This window comes from Felis catus, chromosome D2, assembly GCF_018350175.1.
Source record: "Felis catus isolate Fca126 chromosome D2, F.catus_Fca126_mat1.0, whole genome shotgun sequence".
NCBI lineage: Eukaryota > Metazoa > Chordata > Mammalia > Carnivora > Felidae > Felis > Felis catus.
The window spans coordinates 13,550,888-13,567,569 of record NC_058378.1 but is presented as its reverse complement, the minus strand read 5'-3'; the positions used below and the strand labels follow the sequence as shown (position 1 = coordinate 13,567,569).

The 16,682-nt window shown below is 37.9% G+C and overlaps 1 protein-coding gene across 4 annotated transcripts in view; it reads right to left on the bottom strand.

Moving 5' to 3' along the window:
• Positions 1 to 16,682, bottom strand: part of ARID4B (AT-rich interaction domain 4B) — a 153,955-nt gene that overhangs the window by 18,850 nt on the left and 118,423 nt on the right. For all 4 annotated transcript variants that reach the window (XM_023240382.2, XM_011287214.4, XM_019814300.3 and 1 more), the window contains 2 exons: positions 6,422 to 6,506; positions 4,535 to 4,733 (listed from right to left, as the gene is read on the bottom strand). In XM_023240382.2, the coding sequence (XP_023096150.1) occupies positions 4,535 to 4,733; positions 6,422 to 6,506 (284 nt within the window). The remainder of the gene's footprint in view (positions 1 to 4,534; positions 4,734 to 6,421; positions 6,507 to 16,682) is intronic.

Genomic DNA, 16,682 nt, shown 5'->3' with positions numbered 1-16,682 from the left:
CTGCTTTTTAGTTACTTATAACCAGGCATGCTGTTCCCATGGCTTCTTGATTCCTCAGGCGGATTCTAACAGTAATGCTGGTGTCACTCTCCCCAGCGTGAAAAACAAAGATATACACACGTGAGTATACTCAAACCACAGTGGTGTGCGCGGTTACCTGTTCATTTCTTCCCCTCTGATTTCACTATTTACTATTCAGTATCACTCATCTTCTTACATTTCTATCACTGCTTTCTTACATTTTCTCAAAGTTTTCCTCGACTCCAAACTGTGTTTGACTGAATTTTAATTTCAGTGTCTAATTCTAGGCGTTTCTTGTTCTGTTACTTTATCACTGTACCCTGTTCTTGTTTTACAGATGCTTACGGGTTTTCTGAGATTAATAATAACCGGAGAGAACTAATATGCTTCTTACCTTCATTATCTCTCTCCTCAAGGGTCACTCCTTCCGTCTTAGTTTCCACATTTTATGTGGGAGCTCTCCTTGACTGTTCACACTGAAGGATGACCTACTAAAACCTGACTGTATTGGTAGGGCTTATTAATGGATAAGCTTTCCATTAGGTGATTCAGCAGGGATCTAGTTTACTTGAGGGGATCTCTGGGGCCTAAATGTGAAATATTATTCTCTAGAGATATTCAATCACTCCACAGAATTCCAACAATCACCTACCCTCTTGTTCTGTTCCCAGCTCATCTCATGCCAGGGAAGAGACTCCTAGCTATCTGTGTTCTACACTCATGGGTGGCCTCAATTTTTCTTTATATATGCATGTACATATACGTATGCATTCATAGCAGCAATCATTTTTAAGCTGGAAATAACCTGAATGTCTTAAATTTGATCTATGGCCAAATCAAAAATAAAATTTACCACAGAAAAGAGAAAATATGAAGAAGAGAATATGTGAAATGTTACAAATATGGCACTTGTGATGGTCATTGTTGAATTATGTACAATAGGAAAAATAATGAAAATAATCTAAATACCTTTTTTCATCAAGAATTAAATAAATAGTGATACAGCCATTCAGTTGTATGAATGTGCTGATATGAAAAGATTTATCAGTTCTACTATGGCAAGCCCCCCCGAAAAGGTGGGGTTTTGTAGTGTTAATGATCCCATTTATAAAAATATCTGTGCAGATGTATATATATTTGTTTGGGATATGTATTAATGTGTTAATATGGAACATATTAATATATATTAATAATTACATATTACAACACACATATATCATACATGTGGCATGTTAACACAATTTCTGAAATAATACGCTAACAAAAATAGGGACAATAGGAGAGAAAAATAGAATGCGTAAGCCAAAAAGCAGATGGATGAGAGTAAACGGACCCAAGCCAGCAGTGAATAGAGCTGAGAAAAAACCCAATTCTCCGTGGGCTCTTCAATAAAAATTGGCTGTATCAGGTGACTGTGAAAATGAAAAGTGGAGGAGGCAGCTTAACATAAGGAGCATCGGGTGAACATTATTCGAAAAGCATCTAGATCCCTAGGTCCTCACCCCTGCCATGGGTTGCCAGGTGACCACTCTTCTGGAGGTTTATTTTCTGAAGATGGTGAAGACAGGATTTCTGGCCTAGGCAATGATAAGAACTATTGAAGGCGCAGGTACAGATGTGATGCTGAACTCAGTGGGATCAGTGAACTACAACTGCTAAGAATTTCCCCTCCTTCCTTCCCTAATCCTCAACTGGATCCTAAACGCTAGAAGACATTCTCTTACCTTCCAGTCAGGGATGGAAGACTCTTTTCTCTGGGATGCAACTGGACTAAGAAAAAGACCTAAGACCTGACAGTAGTCCTCTCCAAAAAATGGCCCACCCAGATTACCTTAGAGTGAAATTAACTCAAAGTTGACAAGTCCCAACCATGTGCTCAAGATTCCTAATCAGGAGAAGACAGCCAAGGAAAAAGTCCTTCATAGGGAAGAGATCAAAACAATAAAGCAGGAAAAAGCAAACTGGAAGTAGCTAACCATGCAAAAGAAGAACAAAAAATTTACAATATCCTTTGGAAAGAGCAAAACCAGAAAGGTTAAGATCTTGTACCCATCTTGAAAGAAGAGATGGTATAAGAACATGTAGAAAATGAAGAGCTCTTGAAAATTAAAAATATACCAGCTGTCACCAAACATTACGGCAGTAAATTAAATAGTTTTTAAAAGGATAAGAGGATGGGGCACGAGGGTGGCTTATTAGTAGGTTGAGTGTCCAACTTTGGCTCAGGTCATGATCGCACGGTTCGTGAGTTTGAGCCCCACGTCGGGCTCGCTTCTGCCAGCCTGTTAGCATACAGCCTGCTTTGGATCCTCTGTCTCCCTCTCTCTGCCCCTTTGCCACTTGCGCTCTTCCCAAAATAAATATTTTTTAAATAATAAACGAAAGGATCAGAAGACAAAGTTGAGAAAATTTCCAAGAAATCAGAGAAAAAAGACCAAAGAATGAATAACCTCATCCCCAAAACGATAAACATATTAAAATATACTACAGAAAATGCAATACTGATATAAGGTAAGTCAAAAAAATCCAAAACAAAAAACAAGAGAGAACAGTAAAATGCAGAGGAAGAAATAATCAACAAAATAATTCAAGAAAAGCACCTGGAACAAAAAGGCTCACGTTTCTAGAATGAAAAGAGCCTAGCAAGTACTCAAGACAGTGGATGAAAATATATCCACACAAGGCATAATCACCGTGAAATTTTAGGACATTAGAAACAAAGATTCCAGATTCCAAAGAGAAGCAAAAGCCAAAAAGAAAAAAAGAAAAAAAAAAAAAACAAAACAAAGAACAAAAAACCCCACAAAAAAACTAAGTGATAAAAAACAAGTCACACAGAAAGAATCAGGAATTGTAAGAGCTCTGAACTTCTAGCAGAAACAACATCAGAAAAGACAGGTGAGGGGCACCTGGGTGGTTCAGTCAGTTTAGCATCTGACTCCTGATTTGGCTCAGATCATGATCTCACAGTTTGTGAGTTCAAGCCGCACATTGGGCTGTGCGCTGACAGTGCAGAGCCTGCTTGGGATTCTCTCTCCCCTTCTCTCGGCCCCCTCCCCTGCTCACACTCTCTCTCTCTCTCTTTCTGAAAATAAATAAATAAACTAAAAAAAAAAAAAAGACAATTGAACAATGCTAATAAAATACTGAAGGAAAACCATTCAACTCAGCTAAACCAGGCACAGAATAAAGATATTCTCAGATGCACACAGTCTCTAAATATTTGCTTTCCTTCTCACTCACTTGTTCTTAAAAAGTTACTAGAGAATATGCTCCACCACAATGAGAGTATGCCGAGGGTAAAACAGACATGAGATGCCAGAACAAAGGAATTCCAAGGGCTCCTCTGAAGAGTGATCCCCAGAACAGGATCTCCCCAGGAAGCTCTCTGTGTACCAGATGCAGAAGGAAACCAGTCCTACACAGTGTCCTTTCCAAAGAAATAGCAAGGACCACCATCACTAAGATGCCTGCTGCCACCACACTGTCCGAACGCGTTTAAATAGATGTAGCTTGTTTGAACAATGTGTTGACAAAACTCCAGCTCTCCCCTCTATGTCTTGCAAGGTGTTATTGGGATCAGTGGACTACATCATTGTACCCAGGAGAAATGCTTTGCTCTGACCTGCACCTGAAAGCTAGAAGTTCGTTTGGTAAAGCCTAGAATCAGAAAACACAGAGCGGCTCATTACCGCCACGCTCCTGTTCGTCCTGGCTGTGGTGAGCCCCGATGTTTCCCAGAACTCCCTTCTGACCCTGCCCCACCGAATTCCCTGAGAGATGCTTCTGCGAATTCTCAGAGCAGCTGAATATGAAACCAGAATATGACCTACAGACTCCGTTCACGTAACATTCTCAGGGAGCCTTCACAGCAAGGCTTGTGCTGGCTACTCCGTGTTTTAAAAATTCATCTGCTGTTTGGAAATATGTATTTATGTTTAATATATACATATATGTTTATTCAAAAGAAAAGGAATGATCACACTAAAATCAGGATATTAATTACTTCTGGGGCAGAAATACAAAATTCTTTTAAATAAATGTTATTTGTTCACCACTATGGTAGACACACCAATATTCATATTGTATTATTTAGTTATAGGTCATTCTGCCTCAAATATTAATAGGCAATAATGCTATCATAAAAGAGGATCATAATAGATGCAATCAAGATAAACAAAATTTGGTATTCTTAACAAAAAATTCAGTGTAATTTTATAGTCTAAAATTACCTAACACAAACCATGTTTTATGTGGCAACAGAAAGGACAGTACCTGAGAAAAAAAACACAGTACTATAGGGTAAATAATAAATTGTAACTAAAATTTAAGGATGCCTTTAGATCTACTAATAACAGAAGTACTTCCAAGCCTCAATCAATGGCTGATTTTATTTCAAGTAATAACAGGCAACAAAATTCTGGTCCAATTAAAAAACGGTACATTGCCTTTACAGAATTTGATTCGTAACAAAACACAGAGTTGCAAGCAACAGGGTATTTGTTAGGTTTACCTTGAAGTCCATTGAGGATAGAAGTAATTTCTATGGATTTAATGTGAGCTGTATCAGAGTTTTTGGCATCAGTAAGATCCAGTTTAGATACCATTTCAGGAGATGGATTTGTCTGAAAAGGTGGTTTTGACAAGCGCCGAAGTTTACAGTTTTTAGGAGAGTATTTTTCATCTCTGTCTTTTTCTTTGTCTAATTTATTCTAGGTTAAGAAAAACAATATGCCATGTTAGCCATAGTTTATCATGAAGTATTTACTGTAACAATGCTAATACTCATTTTAAACTCAAAGTTGTATCACATATTAAATAATATGAAAAGAAAGAATATAAGAAGCTCCTCTAAACAGCCAGAGGTGTTTTATTTTCCCCAAAGGTACTGCAGGATGAGCAAAAAGTTTTTGTCTAATATTTACATTTTAATTGTAGAAGTAAACCAGAGATCCTATGAACAATTCAGACTAAAACCTCATACTGCTAATAACTGGTGTTACAAATTCTTCAAACTTAAATCACAACAGGCTTAAATATTCATAAAAAAATTTTCAACCCGGTAGTTTTAAAACTTGTAACATTTTCAATATAAAATGTGGGCTGGGAGCGACAAAATTCCTAACATCTTCATTTAGTTGACAACTGGGAATAATAACTCCACAGATGATCTGTTGTGAAGTTAACTTGCAAGAAACCTACCTGTTCACTGATAAAGTAACATTTCTGGAAAAAATGAGAAATTTTCTCCAATTGACTGTTTACAAATAAGAGGAGCAGAGGCTAACTAAAATATTTCCTGGAAACTATTTTTTAAATCTGGTCTTAAAATAATTTATAGAAAAAAAATCACATTTAGACAAGCTTCCTGAATGACGATGTAGAGCATGATGGTGTAGCAGACAACTCTGAAATCCTGTTATACAGGTCTGACTATAGAATCTGTGGCTATTTTCACACTTCTCCCAAATACAGTACATGACTATCACCATTCTGGATGCACAGAAGATAATTCATTGCATATTATAGATGCTTTGGGGTAATGGTTCTCCAAGGGTGGTCCCTGGACCAGCACCCTGAGTTGCAGCTACTGGGTTGCCGTATCAAAACTTGAGAACCAGACCCAATTTTACAGTGAGAAAAGAGTAACTATGTTGGGGGAAAGCCTGCACTATTTGGGGCCAGTAGCAGGAAAGTAACAGTTCTTCACTGTGAATATGAAGACTGAATTTCAGAAGAACTGCTAAGCACCTCAACTATATGTTACCTAATGAACGGTCAACTTTCTAATAAAACACTTAAAAGATTAAGTCTTAGAATATATAAGAGTAAATCTATCACACATAAGAGTAACAGTAATTTCCATACAAGTTCATTAATAGAGTCCCCATGGTTCATCTACAGTATGGCTCACAGAGTCCTATGAACACATCCTAAGCTACTGCTAATACAGTCAGCTAAAGATGAAGAGAAAAAGAGAAGGTACAGATAGGCTCTCGTCTGCCTTCAGATACCTTCTTTTCTTCCTCTGAATAGTTTACAGCCCTCACACTAAGCCAGGCTCCCAGCCATACTATTTTATGGCTCCTAGCTGGAGATGAGAGGGGCAAAAAGGGATTGAAATAAGTGAAATCTGGCTGGGTGGCCTTACATGATGTCGGAACTACAAAAGCCTCAGAGATCATTTTTCCAAATGCCTTTTCCAAAGTATCATTTCCAAAATACCTTCCCATAAGGTGACAATATCGATTGTACCCAAATCTAGCACTTGATAAATTCGCTCTTTTAAGAGAGTATTTTCATTTCTACTAACACTGATGGCATCATTTTGGAGGAAAATTTCTGCAATTAACACCTATCATGTAGGAAAAAAAGTTCTTTTAGCAAAGTAAGCACTTACCTTTATTTTCTTCCGATGTTTTATCTTTGGCACATTTTTATCAGCAGGTCTTACTATTTTATCTGCTTTAATCCACTCATCATATCTAAAATGAAAGGAAATTAATATAAATATGCAAAACATCACAGAACTATGCCATATTAAAGAAAAATTCATAAATAGAATCGTAACATTTTAGAACAGGGAAGGACCTTGGAGACCATTTAGCTCAACTTCCTGGTTCAATGAATAAAGCTACCAAGGCCCCAAAAGAGAGATCAAGTGATTTGCCCAAGGACAGAATGTCAGCTTCTGGCTGAGCCAAGACCAGAAAGACCTCCTGAGGTCTAAACTGGCACTCCTGAGTCTGCTACACCAAAGAGAAACCAAACTTGTCTGTAAAGAAACCACAATATTTTCTGTCTTTTTGTTTTGTTTTTAAGCAGCCAGTAGACAGGTTTGTTTTGGGGGTTTTTTCTAGACACATCAGGAAGCTAAGTAATATGCTCTAGTTTTAAATGGCATCATGTGATAGAAGAGCGTAATATTATAACTTCCGGACAATGCAAAATCACCTACAAAAAAACAAAAAAACAAAAAAAAACCTTCTCATGAAACACTAGGAAAGTATTACTTGGCCAAGTTTTTCAGTATTCTGAGATGCTTCCTACATGGACAGGCAGCTAAGAGTCAACAGCGCCGATGGCCTGTCCACTCAATGTTGACAGCCTGTGTTAGTTTCACAGTGTGCAACTTACTACTGACTGCAATAAAGCTATTTCTTTAAGACAAAAAAGAACGGCAGTTTATTTTTGTAAAAACTCCGCTAGAAAGAAGAAATATTAAAAACAAATTAACTTCTTTTTATGTTTAAAAAGAAGAAATGGAAAATGGAAAACTCACTGACTTTTTAACTCCAGAACATGAACTGAAAATGAGCTTTTAAATTAAAATGTCCTCATTATTAGAGGCACTAAATGAAGTAATAAAGGCCCTAAGTCAGGAAGTAAATGACTTGGGTCATTATCTGACAAATAAATTATATTCTTGCTCTAAAGTAGGCCTGGAAAGTATGCCTACAGCCACCCCCAGGCAAAGTGACACTGGCTGGTGCAGCTGAGGGTACAATCCCACGCAAGGGATTATGTCTGTATCTGCTGGAAGCTGTTGAGGGCCCTAATAATTACAGAGAATAAGGAAGAACACAATAAGTTCTAGAAAAGTCTTTACATAATCCCTGCTGGCTAGTTATGTGGCCCTTGCCAAGCCACTCTCAACATCAGACCTCGTGTAATCTGTACCAAATAAGACTGTATTAAAAAAAGGAAGTAAGACTGCATATCATATAGTTTTTGAGAATCAAATAGATGATAAGTACTTTGAAAATTTTTTAAACAAATATTATTATTCTACTTAACACACTCCTTTTGGTATTTATACTGGCACAGTAGCACCTACCTAAATATTTACAGTACTTTTAACTTGCCCAGGAATACTGAAAACTGCATTATGCTTGAGATGAAAGCAATTTAGTTCCTACCAAAATTGGACTGAAGGTGGAAAATGAACAGAAAGTATCTCTGCCCTCAGCAAAGTTGAATATAAATTCCCATAAGTTGCTCTGATTTGGATATAGTTATGGAAGTCATTGCTGTGGACTTTGTTTAAAAGAAAACAAAACAAGCTTCCTGTCTTCTTATAACTAAAGGTAGTTCATGATGGTTCTACATAACACCACATGAGCTAAACAAAGATATTGCAGTTTTTAGCTTTCTTAATTAAAGACATCTGTTATGTAGTTAGTTGCACAGTATCAGACATTTTTTACTACCAGTAAAAACACTACTCTATTCAACTTGGGTTTTTGACATGAATTATATTTCAAATTAGAGCAAAACAGTAGCTTTCAACTTAGGATCACCACCATGAGATACTGTATATTTGCATACGTTACATGGAGCACCAAATACATCAAATAAGAAAAAAAAAAAAAAAAGTTATTGTCTCCATAGTTGAAATGTTCACTGTGATAGAGGAAGACTTCTTTATGACTCAGAGACAATGGATGTTACTTAAATTCTCTTAGGAACAGGGTAGGAGAAACATATACATAAATAAAACAATGGCTACCCCCTTGGTACAGGCTGATGCTCACTGTGTAAGCTCAGTTTACAGATGCTATCTGGTAAATCATTTTCTCCTCCACCCAATTACAAAGTAAGGATGCTATAAGAAGACTGGCTATCAGAAGAACTTAAAGTAGCGAGTTTGGATGGGGAAAGACTGTTGGACCAAGCAGAAAACAAAAAAAGAAAATTCTGGGATTAGATGAAACAATCTACACACACTTCTAAAATATCTGAACCGCAGTAATTAAACACTATGGTCTCACTATTTTGGATGACAATTTCGTTTTAAGATAATGAATATTCTGTATGGCTTTGGGAGATGCCTTGGAAAATTCTTTAGATACACTTCCTATTGAAGTAATTCCATGGTAACTTATAGTCCTATAAGTATTAGCTAATATCATTTCTCCATTATTTGCCTCTTTCTGTTCTACTTTCTCAGTGCTTTTTGTCTGCTCAGGCATTCCCCCCATTCTGATACTATTCTTGTAGACTTTTTTTCTTTCCTGCACCAGATTGATTCTCCATTTTTATAAAAGGTAGTGACACAATATTATTATTGCTATTATAATTAATAGCCTCTGGAACTAGATCGTGCCTTAAAAACCAATGAATTTATTTCACAGAAAACTCTGACCATGGAAGAAAATGGGACTTTGCAAACAATAGGCTTGCAAGAAAAGCACTCGGTAGGGAGTTAGAGAAAAATGGGAAAGGGACAGCCTCTTAAAACATTCTGGTCAATACCAGAATGATTGAGGGCACACCAGGTTCCATTCAGAGAAAGCACAGAGAAGAGTAACAGACCAGCATTAGGAAAAGCCGCATTAGGGGATTTTGGTTAAGGGAGTGCTTTCAAATTCCAAAGCCCATACCAAATGGAAGCTGAGACTGCAAACATAAACATTAACCCAGACCAATCCTTCAAAACTTCATGACGCTCTAAATAGCACTTTAGTTGCTTGATTAATCGTACAAGGGAAAAAAATATCAGCGAATAAACTGATCATTGTATTTTAAAAGAAATGTTCCTTTCCTTTACATAATCACTCAGAATATCATCCAAGTGTTCCATTTCCTATACAGAGGACTTTCAAAGAACAGGAAGGAGAGACACATAAAGTCACGTGGGAGAAAAAACAAAAACTGGTGCCGGAAAAAAAAAAAAAAAAACAACAACAAAAAAAACCCCCACAACACTTCCTATAGACACTAACTTATGTAAGGAAGAGGCCAACTCAACTTTTATTTTAACTAGTGCCAGTTAATTTATTTTTATTTATTTTTTTCTTAGTTTTTCTTTTTTTTTTTAATGTTTATTTATTCTTGAGAGAGACAGAGCATGAGCAGAGGAGAAGCAGAGAGGGAGGGAGACACAGAATCTGAAGGAGGCTCCAGGGTCTGAGCGTCAGCACAGCGCCTGATGCGGGGCTCAAGGTCACTAATGGCAAGACCATGACTTGAGCCCAAGTCAGATGCTTAACCAACGAAGCTACCCAGGTGCCCCGCGTGCCAGTTAATTTAAATAAAGAGGTAATATTAGTGGGTCAAGATTCTGATTCCCTATCAAATACCAAGAATAAAGACTTGAATGAAGAGCATTTAGTTTAGTTCAGAACTACAAGAAGTTGATGCTGTTTATTCTATGTAAACTTTGACTTTTAATACAGTATATTAAAAAGAGACTCCACGTGTGCTCTAAGTAGCACAGAAGGAATCAAGAGCGCATATTTTGATGGGGTCTCTCCACTAGTAGGAAGAACACTACTTAACAGATATCTAGGGTAACAGGTCTTCAGAGAAACCACTTTCTATCATTAAATACCTAGACTTCTCTTCAAGGCTGGTAGGACCGTAGCCGTCAGCTACCACATTTAGTAACAATGTAGTTTGAGAACCAGGAGAGAAAGAAGGCGAAGCGCTGGGCCTACGAACAAAATGACTTGCACCTTTGATGCAAATAACAGAGTCCTAAGAGAATGTCAGGAAAACCAACGGCCTGCATTATTGATATAAACTGTGCTGCCTTTAATTAGACGTTACCTTTAGAAATTAGGATCACAAGATAGCAATGGAGCTCTCTGTGACAGAAGGAAATAGAGTTTGGCATGGCACAAAGCAAAGAGGATTACTGAATTCTTCCCTTTAAAAGCAAAGACTGAGAAACTAAGAAAAACAAATACTGAAACAAATATTAAAATGTTGAATTAAAAAAATACTGAATTAGAAAATAAAGTCTGTCAGTAATTAGACCATACTTTTTCAATTATCAATAAATCATTGTAATTACTGTATGGAACCTACACAGGTATCTCATCTCGTATTTAACTAGAGTATTAAGGAAAATATTTTCAAAACACACGCATGGCGTACCTGAGGATATTTCTATTGAGACCATCGAATATTCAACTAATGGAACGAACATGAAAGGAGAGATGCACGAGCAACTCCTTTAACTTCTAAAGGTCTGCTCCCTGCTCTGTACAAAATGATGGAGCTGGACCAGATGACCCCGGAAGCAGAAAGTAAGATGAACTGCCAAGACTGAAAGTACGCTCACTCGGGGACTTATTCGTTTGATAAAGACTTCCTGGGGAGCTACGCACTGGGCATTCGGGAATGGTGTAGTACAGCTTCTTCCCACAAGGAGCTGACGGCGAAACAGAGAACACAACCCTAAGCGGTAATGACAAAAGTACCAATACAAACCTTCGGAAAGAAGCCACACAGGTATTTCAATTTTTAAAATGTGTTGAATTAAAATATTCACACAAAGCTAGAAGGAACCATTCAGAGACCATAACATACTTGCTCTCACCAGAGAAACACAGCTTTCTGATTTTTGTTTGGATGTGTTGGCAAATCATCTAAGAAATCACTTAGCAATAATAAAAATGGAAAAGAACATTAATCAACCAGATGTAAGAAAACCAAAATGGTTACTGTTGCCCACAGCAATTTAGATTTGGGTTCTTCTTAACCCCAACCAAACCACTTTCAAAGAAATATTATCAGTGTGTATTAACATGTACCCCAAAAGACATAACCTTAGAGATTAAAAAAAATAATTACATGCATAATAAAGGTATTTTAAAAATAATTTCACAAGCAAAACCAAACTGCCATAATATTTAAAAGCTCACTATATGAAAGATGTATACAGATTATAAAAAAGAGAAAATCTAAAACCCGACCATTAATTTATGTAAAATATTAAAGTCATCTGTATTTTGTTTTCTGTAATGAACAGACTCATTTAATAACTGCTGAATAATATGCATTTTATATCTTGCCTATCTTCATACAAAAAGGTAATCCATGTCATACAACAAACTCAGGTCTCAAAAACCTTACATCTAAAGTGGAAATTTAGGCAATCTTAGCAAGGAAAGAAAATTTTCCCTCTTAATGGGTAGAGTAAAAAAATTACAGAAAAAAGTAATTATGACACTGTAATAGGAAAAAAGACCAAATCATATGAAAAACAGCAATAGTTACTGATCATGAACTTTATAAGCCACTGTATCGCTATTTACCTACTTTATGAATTTTCTATAATAATCCGAATTTACACATATATTTTTAATCTGAGAGAATATATAAATCAAAATTTATGAAAGACTCACTGAACACAATTTAATGCTTTCTGTCATGTACTTTAAGATATGACAAAACCAAAATAAAAGCATTATCTTATTGAAAAAATAAAATTCTAAGCATGCTATTAACATTTCATATTTCCACATCATGTAACACTTCATGTTAAATCCACATCAAAGACACAGGAATGGTGTTCATCATAATAAAGAACAGAATGACAATAACTTGAATATTATAGCATAATCATATTTAATATTTGACACAAACAGCCTAAGTGCATGGCATAGAAATTATATCGATTGGTTTTCCTGAAGAGTTTAAGTCTGTAAAATGAAAAAAGGTATAGGTCTTTAGGCAGAGGGAATATGTAATGTTAAGAACACATCACAGAATACTCTATCAGGCTTATAGAGATCACTACAAATGGTTAACAACTGTGGCACTTACTGTATTTTGTGGCGCAGATACTGACTTTTAAAAGTACCTTAAAAATTTACTTTACTAACATTTGATCAATTTAGAGAATTAGGATTTATGTACAGTTAGAAAAATATACCAATGTACCTACCAATCTACAAAACCACCAAATGAACAGGTCCACATTTACCTTTTACCTTAAACATAACTGCCAATCTACAAAAAAATAATGAATGGAACAAGTCCAACTTAGTAAACATTCTAAGTTCAACATACAAAGAAAGAAAGCCCACCTGAGTGCAAAATATCTAAGTTACTAATCTTTTTTCATGAAGGAACTATTTATTTTCACTCGCACTGAGAAACGAGAGTCAACTCAAAAGTCTTATTTTTAAAGTATAAACTATTTTTATGTTCATTTCATTCCCTGCTTTTAAACTTTATTTTAATTTTCTCTGCATGTATGACTGTCTGATACAAATCATTTGCATACTGCATAAGAATTTTTCACATGAGTGGTAACACAGCCCTTTGACTGCCATGGTACTTTTTAATTTGAATGTGCTTTACATCATAAATGTAAGTTGAATAAGCTGGGGGACTGTGACAGGGGGTTAGGGAAGTGAGAGTTTGGAAAAGATGACAATGAGGGATCAAGAAATAAAGAATGGGACACAGGAGGAAGAACATGCGAAGGGAACTGGAAGGCCTGGTTAAAAAGACAGGGGTAGGGTGTCTGACTCCTCTGACTCCTGATCTCGGCTCAGGTCATTATCTCATGGTTCCAGAGTTTGAGCCCCTCAGCAGGCTCTGCGCTGACAGCATGGAGCCTGCTTGGGAGTCTGTCTGTCTGTCTGTCTCTCTCTCTCCCTCCCTCCTTCCCTCCCTCTCTCTCCCTGCCCTTCCCCCATGCACACACACACACACACACACACACACACACACACACACACACACTCTCTCTCTCTCTCTCTCTCAAAATAAATAAACTCAAAAACAAAACAAAACAAAAACAAAAATGGAGCAATGTCCCCTCCCAGCCTTCATTAACTTTCACACTATAGCAATAAAGCAGACAATTTCCAAGACGGTTTTGCTTTCCTTTCTATCATTACCAGAATAATTACTTTAAAGCACAGGAATAGAACAACTCTGTACTCTTTTATCAACATTCCTAAGTCCACTGGCATACACAATGAAAGTATGGTAGGGATCAGATGACATGAAAGCAAAAGAAGAAAAAGAAGTAAGGACATAAAATACTCTGAAGGTGGAAGGAATATGAATATGAAAGAAATTAATCTGAAGTGACATAAAAATTCTTAAAGGGACAAAAGAAGACAGAGTAGAAGGAAAGTCACATCAGGAGTATTTCCCATCAGATTGACTTTAGTCTCACTCTCAACCCCATTTCGGCTGCTAATTAGGAGATGGGCTCTTCATATGACAAAAATCATAAAAAAAGGACTATCATACATACTTTTATAAAAATTAAAATGGATTAAAAACTAAAGTATTAGAACTAAAAGTATAGGGGCACCTGAGTAGCTCATTTGGTTAAGCATCTGACTTCAGCTCAGGTCATGATCTCACGGTTCGTGGGTTCCAGCCCCACATGGGCCCCGTGCTGTCAGCACAGCCTGCTTCGGATCCTGTCCCCCTCTCTCCCTGCCTCCCCCTCCCCCCACCCCCTCCCCCACCGCACTCGCGCACTCTCTCTCAAATCAACAAACGTTAAAAAAAAAAAAAGAACTAAAAGTATAAAATTCTTAAAAAAAAACACGGCAATTTTCACAACACCAGATTTGGTGATGTTTTCTAGGATACACCACCGAAAACATGGGCAACAAAGAAAAAACGGGTGAATAAAGACTTTACCAAAATTTAAAACTTTTGTATATCAAAAGACAGTATCAAGAGAGTGAAAAGCGAATTCTGTGGGTTCACAGAATGGGAGAAAATATCTGCAAGCCATGTATCTGAGAAAGGATTAATATACAGAACATATGAAGAATTCCTACAACTCAACAATAACAACAATTCAAAAATGAGCAAAGGGCTTACACAGACATTTCCCCAAAGACATACAAATAGCCAATAAGTATGCATCACTAGTCATTCTAAACATGCAAATCAAAACCAAATGAGGGGCGCCTGGGTGGCTCAGTCGGTTAAGCGTCTGACTTCGGCTCAGGTCAGAATCTCACAGTCTGTGAGTTTGGGCCCCGAGTCGGACTCTGTGCTGACAGCTCAGAACCTGGAGCCTGTTTGAGATTCTGTCTCCCCCTCTCCCTGCCCCTTCCCCGCTCATGCCCTCTGTCTCTGTTTCTGAAAAATGAATAAATCTTTCAAAAAAAAAAATTGAAAAAAAAAATGAGATACTAAGTTAGCTAATAACAACCATTTTTTTAGCAACAGAAAATAACAAATGTTGGTGATGATTTGGAGAAACCAGAACCCTAATACAATTCTGCTAAGAATGTAACATGGTGTCGCCTCTGTGGAAAACAGCTTGACAGTGCCTCAGGACGTTAAACAAAGAGTTCCCACACATAAAAGCATTGAGAGGCTCCAGTGAGGGAGCCAGGCCACATCTGTCCCAATCCCCCATTTGTGTCTGTATTCTGTAAGTATCATTTTTGTAGACTAGTTCCTTTGATCTGGATTTTAACTCCCGCTGTACTTCTATTTTGTTGCCAGGAGGTCCAATTTAGTTCAAGATTTATTTGCTACTTACAGGCATGTACTTTTCTAGAAGTGGTAAGGGATATTAATGGAATGAATATGGAATTGGGATTACTTTTCACGTTTTAAAAATTAAATGCTCTTTTGTAGTGGGAAGTAATGTGGTCCTGAGGTCCCCACAGTCCTAAGTGGAAGCTATATTCCAGAAGGTCAAAATTATTTGGCTCCGAGAAATAATTTAGAAAAATGCAGTTATCAGAAAAGTGATTCAAATTAGGGCTGGAAAAATAGAGATAGAATGTAAACAAGTTAAAATGGGTATCAAAGGATAAAAGGGCACAATTATAAGGAAGAAAACACACAAAGACAAGAAGAGACAAAAGAGGATGACTGAGGAATGGCAGAAAAGGAAAATAAACAAGAAAAACAGTTGCCGATGTAGCAGCTGGAACACAAGTTAACACTGTCACGGAAGGAGCGATCAGCAGGGTCAGATGCCACTGTTGAGGCAAGCAGCAAGAGGTCAAGAAATAAGGATGGAATTCAGTCAGATGGGGGTCACTGGTGACAGTTTTGGAGGTGTGACGGGGCAAAAGCCTTACTGGAGTGGGCTTACACAAAACAACCCGAGAGAAGTCGGCTGCTCAAATAGCCTTGCTGGATAGAAATACAGCAGAGAGGGGCGCCTGGGTGGCGCAGTCGGTTAAGCGTCCGACTTCAGCCAGGTCTCGATCTCGCGGTCCGTGAGTTCGAACCCTGCGTCAGGCTCTGGGCTGATGGCTCGGAGCCTGGAGCCTGTTTCCGATTCTGTGTCTCCCTCTCTCTCTGCTCCTCCCCCGTTCATGCTCTGTCTCTCTCTGTCCCAAAAATAAATAAACGTTGAAGAAATACAGCAGAGAAATGGCACAGCAGGAAAAGCAGGGGGAAGGTCAAGTGAGCTTTGAGACGGGAGAAATCCCTGCAGGTCCAGACAACAATGAGCTAGAACAGAACGAGAAGCTGATGACAGAGAGGGGGAAGAAAGGGAGAATTTCTGGGGCCCCGGCTCTGATTTAGGCAACAAGGCACGGCACTCAGAAGACCGGCTTTAGACAGCGGCGCGCCCGATCACCGATGACTAACGACCGGGCGCAGAGCGTGGCAAGGGAGGCGGGTAAGAAGGTGGAAGTCTGCAGAAATTCTCTCGTTCCAGTTTTTCAGTGAGGTTATGAAGCAGGGATGGGGAAGAGATCCTGGGTATCTGAGGAGATAAGAAACAGTATGAAATCGTCTTCAGAGAAAGTGAGAGAGGGGATGGAAGGGGGACACATCTTGGCCACTTAAGGTTCACAGTCACGAATTTAAAGTAAGTCATTTTGCTTTCTCCAGCCAGGGTGAGCCACAGGTGCGGGCCAGGAGCACGAGTGTGAGATTTAATCGGTGTTCTAGTGGTTCTGTCGAGCAAGGATTAC